General features: G+C 38.6%; 1 protein-coding gene across 11 annotated transcripts in view; it reads left to right on the top strand.

Annotated features, from left to right (window-relative positions):
* CLASP2 (cytoplasmic linker associated protein 2) overlaps window positions 1–12,427 on the top strand; it is a 145,997-nt gene that overhangs the window by 18,189 nt on the left and 115,381 nt on the right. For all 11 annotated transcript variants that reach the window (XM_050970775.1, XM_050970773.1, XM_050970774.1 and 8 more), the window contains exons 3-6: window positions 6,329–6,432; window positions 9,725–9,816; window positions 10,137–10,212; window positions 11,678–11,775. In XM_050970775.1, coding sequence (XP_050826732.1) covers window positions 6,329–6,432; window positions 9,725–9,816; window positions 10,137–10,212; window positions 11,678–11,775 — 370 coding nt within the window. The remainder of the gene's footprint in view (window positions 1–6,328; window positions 6,433–9,724; window positions 9,817–10,136; window positions 10,213–11,677; window positions 11,776–12,427) is intronic.

Genomic DNA, 12,427 nt, shown 5'->3' with positions numbered 1-12,427 from the left:
GTGGCCTTGTCAGTGTTGGGTTAGGGGTTGGCCATGATGATCTTAAAAGAGCTTTTCTGACTTAAATGGTTCTGTGTTTCCTGATGTATTTTAAAGCAGTTGTAAGGGCTTGCAGCATGCCTCAATTTTTTGAGTGGATTTGGATTGAAAGCAGTTGGTCCAAGAATTTGGAATAGTAGTTTGAGGAAATCAGCGTTCAGTAAGTGAGACCCACATTGTAAGTTTTTGCTTTTTCTCTTACTTAATGATTGAATTTTTGGGTGGAAAAGACTCAAGTGTGCAGTTTATTCAAGCTGTGACTCTCTAATAAGTGGTTTTAGTGTGGTATGGAGAAATGCTTTGAAAATCCATGAAATCCATGAAGACCACGAACTGTATTAGCATGAGTTACTATGGATATATGGCATGTAGAAAAATCCTGGATCTTCAGGTATTAGTGCCCGACTGAATTTTATTCTTATTTTTCAATTTTATTAATTTAATTGGGATGTTGAGACTAAGGGCACGTTCTGCTGAGGGTTCAAGATTAAAAATGCTTGCAGAACAACTAAACATAAAACTTGGAATAATTAGGTTGGAAGGGACCTTCAAAATTATCTGTTCCGTGTCTTTGCTTAAAAAATGGCCAAGCTATGCTGTTAGAGAAAACTTGGAAATTAAATAACTCAAGAAACTGAGTTGTTCAGATAAAGTAAAGCAAGCTTTTCTATTTATATGAAAGATGTTTTGTCTCAGGGATGCCTTGTTGCATCTAAATGCAAGTCAAGTATTTTGTCTGATATTGCCTTTTCATTTTATAGCTTACTGACCTCAGGAAAAGCTGTTTTGGATTGTTGTAGGATTTTCTTAAACAATAAAATGGTGACTGTTTCATGGGTTTCTTTCTTTTTTGAAAAAAGCATTTAGAGGATAGTCCATTATTTGTATTTTTTTCTCCATAATAGCTGCTTTTGTATTTTTAAATTTAACAAAACTACTAACTTCCTGCAACACCTCAGTAAATCCTTAAATTTTCTTTGATTTCCTCGGTAGTTAATGGTCACAGCTGAAGGTCATAACTGATTAAAGCCACAACTTTTTTCATCTTTGTGATTTGATTCTCTGAAATTTCAGTGAAAAAAGTAAAAATCTATGCAGGCTTTTTGGTGTTTGTTGGGGTTTTCTTTGTCCTGGCTAGCTAACACTGGAGTTTATTAGTAGTGGGAATTAATTTTACCTGAAGTGATCCATGCCTGAGTGATAGGCTGTGATTTAGAATGCCATCTGCTTGCTGTCCGTGGGTATTTCCCTGTATGACACCTAGAAATGCAGTGCTTTTAACTCAGAGTAGAGAAATCCTAGCCTTCTTTGCTTTCAGCTTGATTCCAATTAATTCTAATTATGTAAAAAACCTAGTTTACTGCTTAAAAATTTCAGAAGATGCCATGAATATTTGTTCTCAATCTTCTACTTTTCTTTCAGGTTTAATACACCTCTTGAACCTCTTTGGCCTTTAAGACTATTTTCATGTTCCTGAGACTGACACCTTGATAGGCACATGGATAGATCATATAAAAAAAGCTTTTGTTTCTTCCTCTCTGCTACTGATGATGAACAGTATGTGTCATTAATCCCACTAATGCTTTTCTTAATTAGCTCCTGGAGAGACCCCAAGAAGCACATTAGTGTCTGAAATTGCTGTTGATTAAACTGGCCAGGACTTTATGTTGAGGAGGGGAGCACTGAGGCCCTCTCTGAGAGCCTGCTTATGATTCTTTGCTTAGAAGTAGCCCCTTGACCACATGGATCTGTTAGGCTGGCCCTGTAGGAGCCCCTGTGGGATGCCTTTCTCTCCTGTGCATCCTGCCTAGAACAGAAACTGCCCTAATTGCAGAGGCAGCTCTTTCCCTCCCTCCTTCCTAATGACAGCTGTTCAGTGCTGCTGCCCAAGCTGGCAAGGTTTCTGAGGGAACGAGGAAGATATTGCTGCCTAGGTTTTATCTCTTTCTGTTCTCAAAGACTTTTCTATTTAGTAACAGAATTTTTGCCAACATTAATAACATTTCCTCAGTAAAGATGCTTTTTTGCCTAATGATTTTTTCTAAGCCTGCAGTAATGGACTATCTAAAGTTGATTCATAGAAATAGGTAGACCTGAGACTTAAAATGAGCACAGGTGTACAAAGAACAGCAGGTGTAAGTGGTCAGAAGAGAAGAAAAAGCAACAATACAAACTGAAAAGCTCCAGAAGGAACTCTTATTAAAGTTTAACAGAAGGAAATTGTTTGGGCTGCCTATGGTATTCTTTGCTGCAGGGGTCAAATAGTTAAACTGCTCAGATTTTTAAAAAATACAGTGGGTGTCATTCTAGGCAATTTCTGCAGTTTACTTGTTTTATCATTTTCAATCCTAGTAGAGGAAATAAATATTTAATCTCTCAGGCTGTATTCTGACTCTGAAGGCTGGTTTTGGCCTTCACTCATGCATACTGTCCCAACTAGTGGTGATAAAATTATTGGATGAATTTGGATAAAGGAAAATTTATTCAGATATACTGAGATAAGAAAAGGAAGGCAATGGAAAAAGAAACTGATGGGATGATAAACTCTGTTATGAATATAGCAGAAAAAAGCATAAATAGCAGCTCAGATGTAAATGCACAGCATTGTCAGCCAGTTAAAGGAGGTAACTGTCCTGTTCTGCTCTGCGCTGGAGTGGCCTCACGTCAAGTGCTGAGTGCAGTTTGGGGTACCAGAACATAAAAAAGACATTAGATCATTAGAGAATGTCCAAAGGAGGCCAAAGAGGATGGTGAAGGGTCTGGAGGGGAAGCCATGTGAGGAGTGACTAAGTCACTTGATCTGTTCAGCCTGGAGAAGAGGAGACTGAGGAGACACCTCATAGGAGTCTGCAACTTCCTTGTGAGGGAGAGGAAGGGCAGGTGCTGATCTCTGCTCTATGCTGAACAGCAACAGGACCTGAGGGAATGGCTTGAAGTTGAGCTAGGAGCAGTTGAGGCTGGATATCATGAAAAGGTTCTTTGGCCAGAGGAACATGCTCTCCAGGGAATTGGTGACAGCACCAAGCATGACAGAGCTCAAGAAGCCTTTGGACAATGCACAGGCTCATGGTGCAACTCTTGGGGCGTCCTGTGCAGGGCCAGGAGTCAAACTCAATGATCCTGATGGATCCCTTCCAACTCAGAATATTCTATGACTCTATGAAATAGGAGGTCAGTTTGAGGTAGATCTGGTAGAATTAATGTCCGCTATGGAGTATTTTTGCTAGCACTTTTAGGTTTTGTTCAGTAATCAAAACCTGTAAAATTGTGATGTAGAAATCTTAGCGGGAAATCCTCAGGAGAATAAGATTTCTGCAGTGTAGAAACCTTAACAGGAAAACCTCAGGAGTGACTGGAAGTGGTAAGAAACTTTGACAACATGCTAAAATGTGGCAAAAAGGCAAATTGAATGAAATACAGTGCTTCACAAAAAATAAACAACAGCTGCAAAAGGAATCACTGTCTCCTAAATTTACTGTAGTTTTTTTCTCAGCATATCAGCAGAAATAAATAACAGAAAGATGTCATATGTTAATAGGTTTTCTAAAATCTATTTGAAATAATTTAAGAATTCAGGCAACATAAGATAAAAGAGGGATAAGGTTAATATAACACAGTAGGATTGTTCAGTCCAGAGTGCATGTGACAAATTATATACCTCACTGAGTAATTTGTTAGGAGGCTGCCATATTGAATACAGCCTTCATGTATGGTCCTACTTCTCCTTTGTCACCCTTCTTTTAATTCTGACATCTGTTTGAGATTGTTGAGTTTGCAGGCTGATGCCAGGAACAACCAAATGCATGTATTTGCATTGCAGTATGAAGAGGGACACTAATTCAATAATGCTGGTGAGAAAGCCTGCACATCTTAAAAGAAAAGTAGCAGCCAAAATGATGTTCTGTTTTGAAACTTGATCAATAGGAAAACCAACTTCCAATGATTTTCTGTTGGAGCTTATTCTGACAGAAAAGATGAACAGCCACACTGGAAACCAGCCGGTGGTTGCCAGCATTCAACAGCCTAATTTCTTTTGTCTTGTGCAAATAGAATGTATCATGCCTTATACGGAGTCTTATAGAAACTTGAGTTTTAGGGGAAAAAAGCCAAGCCTGCAGCCATTTGGGCCCTTTAACAGCTCCCACAGCGTACTGTCCCTCTGTCAGGGCTCCAGGAGTGGCAAAGGCTGGTGTGTTCAGTAGCTGCACACACTGAAATCTGCGGGCTGTGTCATAGCTTAGTTTAACTCGGTGACCTCATCTCTGTTCAGCAGCTTCGCCTAGCTGTTTTCTATGCTTGCCTTGGTGATTTGAGCAGAGCCCTGGTATCTGCAGCTCCATCAAATGACTCAGAGTGCTAATTAGTCACAAAGGAGCCCTGTTCCTGCAGAACTGGCACTGGCTGTGTTTGTTTCCTTCTCTGTAAAGCTAGAATTGCCTTCAGCTGCCTAGCAGTCAGGTCAGTGTCGACACATCACTAGTAGTGTAAGGCATGGGGACAAGGTCAGTTCAGAAGTGCTGAAAATGGACATGGAAAATACTGTTGACAAGAAAAATGTAGTCAGTGATAGGTAATATGGGTGGTTGGAAGTTCATGGGAGTGGTCAGCTGTGTACTCCCAAAAATAACGTCTTAAGGTCTGGACTTTTTTTTCTGTTCACAAAATGGGAAAAAACCCCAAAACGAAACCCAACCACCAAGCAAAACAGAAACACCCCTTAAAAACCCAAACCATAAAGACAAAGTCCCACATTATCAAAACAATGGTAATCCAACCCAAACAAAAAGCTCTCAGACTCTTCTTTTCAGACTGTTAGATGAAAGTAGCCGTACTAATTTATTCAGAGGAGAAATGGTAGAGAAGATAGATGAAAAACACAAAACCTTGATAACGGTGGCTGGAGATGTCAGTGGAGTATCCAGAACCAGTAGAATTAAATACTCAGATTAGGACGTTTAGAAAGCCATCAGATATCACAGGAGGGGAAGTTCCAACTTCAGCATTGTTTTTGTCAGTAACAGGCGTGGTACAGAAATGGCTGCTGGTTTTGATGTAGGAACAGGGGACTAGGGGAACCTCCTCAGATTGTATGACTCTCTTCCCTTTATTTTGCTGGCAAATCTATTGTTTACCTATTATTATAAAATCATTAAGTACTGGTAAAATTACTTCAGATCTGTCTTTCAAACAATAGCCAAATACCGTTATTTCTTTAGTGAGTAGAAATTCTTCAGCAGTCTGTTGAGGTTAGGCAGTAACTGCAAAATATTCTCAGGTGTTCAGTGATGTTGTATCAAATGTAGCAAAAAGTAATTTTAGCTGTGAAGATGTTTGGTTCTTTTTTTACTTGGAGTACCTTACATCACTGTCCTGTGAGGGATGGCATCTCCACCAATTCCACCAACTCCATCAGTTGTTCTCCCTGAAGGAAGGCAGCACACTCAGTATCATCACCCCTCATTTTGAAGAAGTGGTAATGAAAGCACTGGGCGGGAGAATCTCACAAAGAGTAGGTCCCAGATGGAGGATTGGGAACCAGTACAGCAGTGTGTCTTGCACAGCACAGAGCTGGCTATGTGTTCATTGGGATATCTTTGCTAATGTCATAGTATTCGTTTATCTGATGTAACGATAAACGTCTCTCTGGAAATGCAAACAAAAAGAATTGGCAAGTCCCTTGATTTTGATTTTTACTTATTTTTAGGATGTGAAATCATCAGCTGTCGTGCAATTTTACTTAAATATTGTTTAAGGATGCTTGTTTTAACATAGTAATCTTTAACAATGCTTTTACTGAAGTAAGGTTGGGTTTCCTGAAGATAGTCTGTGTGAATAAAGGGATTTAAAACTTTCGATTTTCTTAAACATCTAAGTCACACCAACTTTAAAATAGTTGTGTATTTCTATTCCAATTGTTTGCCACTCACCACCCCTAGCATTATTTTTTAGAAAAGCCAGACATTCTGAAGCTAACACTCTGGAACACTTTTTGAAGATGAAATCAAAGTCATTCACACAGTTTTGAAGATGGGAATCTTGGTTTCTTTTTAACCTGTTAAAAGTTACTGTTTTCTTCAATTTTAGTCTTATGCATTTGTTGTTAGCCTTATAAAATACTCAGAAATGCACTTGAGGTTTTAAAATATTGTGGCCTACTTAAACTCAGCTTTTATTTTTGAATGACATGTATATTACATCTGTTTCAAAAAAATACCTTTAAGCATTAGAAAATCTCCACTGAGTGTTTAATCTTTTTTACTTTCTCTTGTTTTCCCCTGTCTTTCTGCAGTTCTCCTGGCTTTGATAGATCGTATGGGAGATGCCAAAGACCAAGTTCGAGAGCAAGCACAGAATCTTATATTGAAACTGATGTGTGAAGCAGCACCACCCATGGTATGATTGCTTAATGCAGATTCAGATGGAGGCCTCCAGTGAGCTTATGACTTTTGTATGAACTTTGAACATGTCACAATGTTATTGCCACTGTTAATGGTGTAAATGTTAAAGATACTCTTAATGGATTGACACTGATGTATTGTTCAGCTAAAGATAAAATTCTTGGCACGATGTGATTCTGCATATTTTGCACATCATTGCTTAATTCTGAGTAGATATTTTTATGCCAGGCTTTGTTAATTAAATTATCTTCTGGGTTTGGACAGTGGGAATAAATAAGTTTAATTAGCTCCAAATTGATTTAAAATTAGATTTGTACTTTAACATGTAGGACTAGTCCTACAGTTAAGGTGCACATTTTCTAACTTAGGAGAATCTGGCCTTCTAGCAATGGTGCTATGTGAACCATGAACAAACTGAGGTGGGGATAAGTTGCCCTTTTGCTTGTCATTTTTGGTTGTAAGGAGCCTTGCTTAACCTTCAGTTCTAAGCATTATGTGGCTTCTGAGTGCTTAATCTTATATCTTGACTCTGTGAGTCTGAAAAATGGAGGACTGTTTAACAAGATTATATTCTTGAATAGTGATGTTATTTGGAATCTGGAGATGCTGGATGTGAGTAAGAACTTACTATTTGAGTCTTCAGTTCCTGAAGAAAATCTGTTTCTGGGTTCTAATTTTAGAGGTTAATAAGGAAAAAAATGGGGTTTTGTATGTGCTAATTCCTGGCTTTGTTTATTCATAGATTCAAGTTTAAATGCTTGTGTGCAGTGAATAATGTGTTGTGGACTTTATCTGGAGTGAGAAAATCATTGTCAGTTGCTTTGTCTGATAAAACATGTAGCATGCTAGGCTGTTATAGAACATGTTTATCTCCCTTTGGCTACAGATCTGGTTGGGATTTAGGCATCAGGGTCTGGTAATACCATCCACAAAACACGCCTTTATCTATTCACAAGCTGCAGTGTTGGTCATATTCATTGACCAAGAGACCTGGCAGTATTTTTTGTGTTGATGTGAAAGTAGTTCATAAATGTCATATTTCTGTGCCCCAAATGCTCCCAAATACCTGCCATACAGACCAGTACCTCCAGAGCAACAGCATTTGGACAAGTGCACAGCAGAGCACCTTCAGTTGCTGATAAAGAAATTGATGGTAGTTGCTTTGTGCAACTAGCTTTTCTTGTCAGGAAAGTTTTACATTGTTGGTCCATCTTTGTGCAGAGTTGTTAGGCTGTATATAGAGGTGATGGAAGAAGTTTCCATCCCCTGTGAAGATGACTCTGTGTCAGAAAGCATATGAGGTTTGTGGGGTCCAAGGAAGAGCATGTGTGTGTAAGACAAAGTTTGGCTCTCCTGGTAACTCCTCCAGGGTGGGAGAAGCCTGGCTTTGGTTGTCTGCTCTCAGGAGAGCTTATGGGTCATTACAACTTTGGATGAAAAGCATCAATCATCCTCACAGCAGGGACCAAAACAGCAGAGTCTTTCCTGTGCCTCCAACACTGAAATACAGAGCTTTAGGCTCTCTGCTGTAGTGAAGCATCCCTTTAGAAGAGCTGAATAGAACAATTGTTTGAAGATAAGTCCTGTAGATTTCTTCTAGTCAGCTCACCTTGCTTCTTCTAGCATGTTGTTGAAAAATATTTAATTTGTCCTGTTGGTAAATCCCTTTACTTGTTTTAGATGTTTGGGGCTTTTTTGTTTCTTTTATGAGCAAGAACTGGATATAGCTGTTTATGGGCAGGAAGGCATAAAAATATAGGCAGTGTAAATGTGGATGAAAGGTTGGCATCAACTCTTGCTAGGAACTTGTGAGAGTTAAAATTTTTAAGCAGCCATTTGAATTACTTTGCTTAAAAAATTTAGTTCTTAAGAGATAATTCAGTGGAAGAGGAAATTTCTCTTTGGTCTGCTTTGTTTATTTCAGTAGTCTGCAGTTCCCTCTCTACCTGTATTTTTATACATCTAGCAAGGAGATTTCCTTTTTCCCACGTTTGTCCGTGACAGTGGGTTAATTGGAAGGATGTTTTCTTCATAAAATCCTGTTCTTTGTTGTTAAGCTATGCAGTTTTGGCAAGCCATATCCTGCTCGTCTAAGGTTTGTTTTCTCTAAATGCAATGAAGTATAAAACAAACAAACAAAAAACCACAGATGGGACAAAATTATCAAGCAGGGCTCTAATTGGAAAATTTTATGTCTGCTCTGAAGCGTGCTACCTCATTAATAAAGAGGATGCATATTCCCTGCTCTTATGCTCTGTTTCTGTTGATCAACAGCTGTTTGTGAGGGCTTTATTTTTTTTTTTTCCAGAAAGCCGATTGCAATAATTAGTATGTAATACATTTTAGCAGCTTTGTGTGGCGTCATTATAGGTTGCAGTTGCAGCACTCCAGGGTGCAGTTGGCGGGAGGGAGGTGCCTGGGCTGCAAAGTGTGCAGCTCCTGGCAGTGTGCAGCCATCCATCGCTAGGCAACGCTGCCCGGATGCTGGCCGGGCTGCAATGGCAGCGCTGCAGCTGGGGCGAGTTGCAGGCTGAGCCCATGCATCTGCTCCCAAGGAGAATCCCCGAGCTCCTCTGCTCCACGTTTGCGCTTCCAGCGCCCTGATACTCAGCTAGAGCACGGCGAGGAGATGGAAAGGTAACGGGATAAACCCAGCAGGCAGAGAGCCAGGGCGGGCAGAGAAAAAGGAGTGCGCAAGGAGGTGAGCGAGGGTGTAGCGAGCCGGGGGATCGTACCACAGGAAGCGGCACCAGCACGGAGAGGAGAACCGAAAGCAGAACAAAAATGGAAGCTCAGGAATTAGAATGAGGGGGCAAGAAATAATTAAAAAATGAAGAAATAGATCTAAAGCAAAAGTAAGGGAGAAGTAGGGCAGCAGGAGTATGGATAAGGACCAGCTAAAATGGATGTGAGGAAATTCTGGCAGGGAAACAGAATATGAAGCAAAAAGAATATAGTAACTTCTGCTTGAGTCAGTAGTTTGTGATGTTAATGTTTGTTTTGTGTGCCTTAACTGTAAGAATTCTGTATGTTTTAAGAGCTCATTCTCAGACAAGGGAAATGCTCAGTTAGATTGCTGAAGGACTTTTTTTAGGAATTTGTTTTGGCATAGAATTAATCTGTGTTGTGTTCCATATTGTGCATTTCATAAGTTAATTTTATCATTTTTCCAGTGGACCTGCCTTCTGTTATTTTTTTTTGCAACTAGTATGAATGTAATTATATGGAATAGAATTACATTGTATTGTGCTCCTGGTAATTAAAGACCATTATTTCTGCTTTTATAGTACATTTGGGAACGCCTTGCTGTTGGTTTTAAACACAAGAATTACCGATCCCGAGAAGGAGTGTGTTTGTGTCTTGTTGCTACATTAAACATGTAAGCTTTTTGTTTCTATGGAGATGTAATGGTTCTATCCTTCTGAATGTCATTTTTCTCTGAAAGTAATCCTTTAGGGAGTCTGCTTCAATTAAATTAATGTATGGGAAAAACCAAACAACTTAAGTAGCAGGCTTTCTGAAAGAAAGACTAAAGTTACAGAAATTTTATCTTATTTGAAAGTAGATAAAGGACTAGTAAGAGAGAGACAGAGCTTGATTGATGTCCGTTTATATTCTGTAAAATCTAAGCCAAAAGTTCACTTCTGCAAAAATAATTTTCTGTTTTTTTCTTAAATAACACTCCCCTTTTTCTTTTAGTTACGGTGCACAGCCATTAATCCTCAGCAAGTTGGTACCACATCTGTGTATAGCATTTGGTGACTCCAACAGTCAGGTAAGGATTTCAGTACTTACTGGGTCTTGAACAACTATACTTTCTTTGATAGAGCAGTGAAAGCAAAATAAATGTAAGCATTCAAAGAAAAGCTGATAAGAGTCCTTGTGTGCAGCAGATTATTCTTTTCTACCATGAGAAAAAGTCAGCGAAATTTCTTCTTAATCAGTCCGTTCACTGGAAGATGAAACTAGAGTTGCAAAGGCAGCAGTATCATGATATACTGGTCCCTTTAGTTTTTTCTTCAGAAGTTGAAACTAGTAATTGCTGAAAGTAATTGTTTCTTGCAGAGCATGTTGAAAGGAAATAAATGAAAAAATAAGCTATTGACACGACAAATTACCTCCAGAAGCAGCCCTTATATGAAACCTGCACTTGTTTGCCAAATTTGCTGAGGTTAACATTATGTGTAATTATTTTCCAGTTAGAACCCAAATGGCATTTAAGAACATGCAAGGACTGTCAATAAAGTCATTAAAGTAAGCAAAAACATCTGCAGTGAAAATCAGGAAGTAGTTCATAATGGTGACATCTGAACCTCAGAAAATCTTCCAGTGGAAACAGTTAAGATATCTTGATTTATCTGAAGTTGTGTTTGAGGGAAAATGGATACAGTAAGGGAGAAGATAACACTGGTAGGAGATGGACTTTTAAACGGGATTGGTCTTTATGCCTAATTTCTGAATGCAGCAAAGTTCTTATCTCCCCTGTGCTGCATAGCATTGTTCTGTTCTAGAGAAATTCTGATGAGAATTTGTCCTGTTTATTAATGATCAGCAAAGATGTAGTTCACATCTTGCTAGAGCAATTGTATGTTTAGTTTGAACTGCTGGAAAGAAGAATACTAAATTAATTCCGGACATTCTTTATAGAGAATAATGGCATTTACTAAAATGCACCTTTGGCAGTTTTTATTGTGATGACCATGGTTTAAAATCTTTGAAGAGGCACTCTATCTCCTTTCTTTCCCCTTCCACTGTCCTGCCCTATTCCCTTTCCTGTGCTGATCTCATGCCACCTGATTCCAGTTGAAATAAATAAAATGCCAATCACTTTGGTACACTCTTGTGGACAGTTTTAGTCTTCCAGAAGGACCTTGCTGTATGTCAAAACAGATGAAAGCAAGATGAAATGTCAAGACTGAGTGCAGGAGCTAACTTTCGAATGTATTGCCCGCTGTGAGCAAGTCCTAGATAAAGCACATTTTTCCACAAATGCTATTCTTATGTCAGATCCAGAAATTCCCTCGAAAGCTGTTATTTCTAGGATTTTTTACCATCTGGGCATGCTCTAACTTGGAACAAATGCCATCTTGATGTAACAGTTGTATTTCCTTTCCTTTTCACCCTCACTGTTTCAACTGAATTGACATACAGGACCATAGAAACAGAAAGATGAGTGGCCTGTCAGCAAATGTTGTTTTGGTTTCTATAACCCTGAAATTAACTCTTTAAACTGTTCACAGGTGAGAGATGCTGCCATACTAGCCATTGTAGAGGTTTATAGACATGTGGGAGAGAAAGTACGAATAGATCTTACAAAAAGAGGAATTCCTCCTGGAAGGTGAGCTAGCTGTTCTGATTTTGTAATTCTGAGCCATTTATGTTTTACTGTTCTTTATCTGAACTTTAAACTCACTAAAAACCGTGTTTTAAAATTACTACAATATTTATTTTATATTCCGATTAGTTTTGCCTTTCAGTATGATGTTACTAGAGTTTCTGACTGTGTTGTATGTTGACTAGTTTATATGAAAGCAAATTAGTTATTAGTTATTATAGTATTAGTAGTATTATTGTATTAGTTTATATGAAACAAAACGTTGTTTTGTTTCTACCTTTGATTAATTAAGAAAGCTAGACAGAGCTTGAAATTATACTTAGTGAGAAAGACTGTTTATTCCATAAAATCTTTTAAATTCCTTGTTAAAACAATTTATACTTTTTAAAATGTGTTAACCCCTTGTATATATTAGCATACCACTTTACTATCACTTTCATCTCACTTCTTTTTGATAAAGCTGAATATGTCTACTACTTGGTTTCAGAGAAAATAACAGATGAGTGACTCATCAGACCCACCTAAAAAACTAAACTAAACTAAGAGCTAAAACTGAACTCTCCTAAGAGAAGGTTCTTAGGAGACTTCAGAACACCTTCCAATATCTAAAGAGAGTGTGAGGAGAGCTGGAGAGGGGCTTGTTACAAGGATGTGA

Source organism: Serinus canaria, chromosome 2, assembly GCF_022539315.1.
Source record: "Serinus canaria isolate serCan28SL12 chromosome 2, serCan2020, whole genome shotgun sequence".
NCBI lineage: Eukaryota > Metazoa > Chordata > Aves > Passeriformes > Fringillidae > Serinus > Serinus canaria.
The sequence above is the reverse complement of the archived record's forward strand: the minus strand, read 5'-3'. Positions and strand labels throughout refer to the sequence as shown.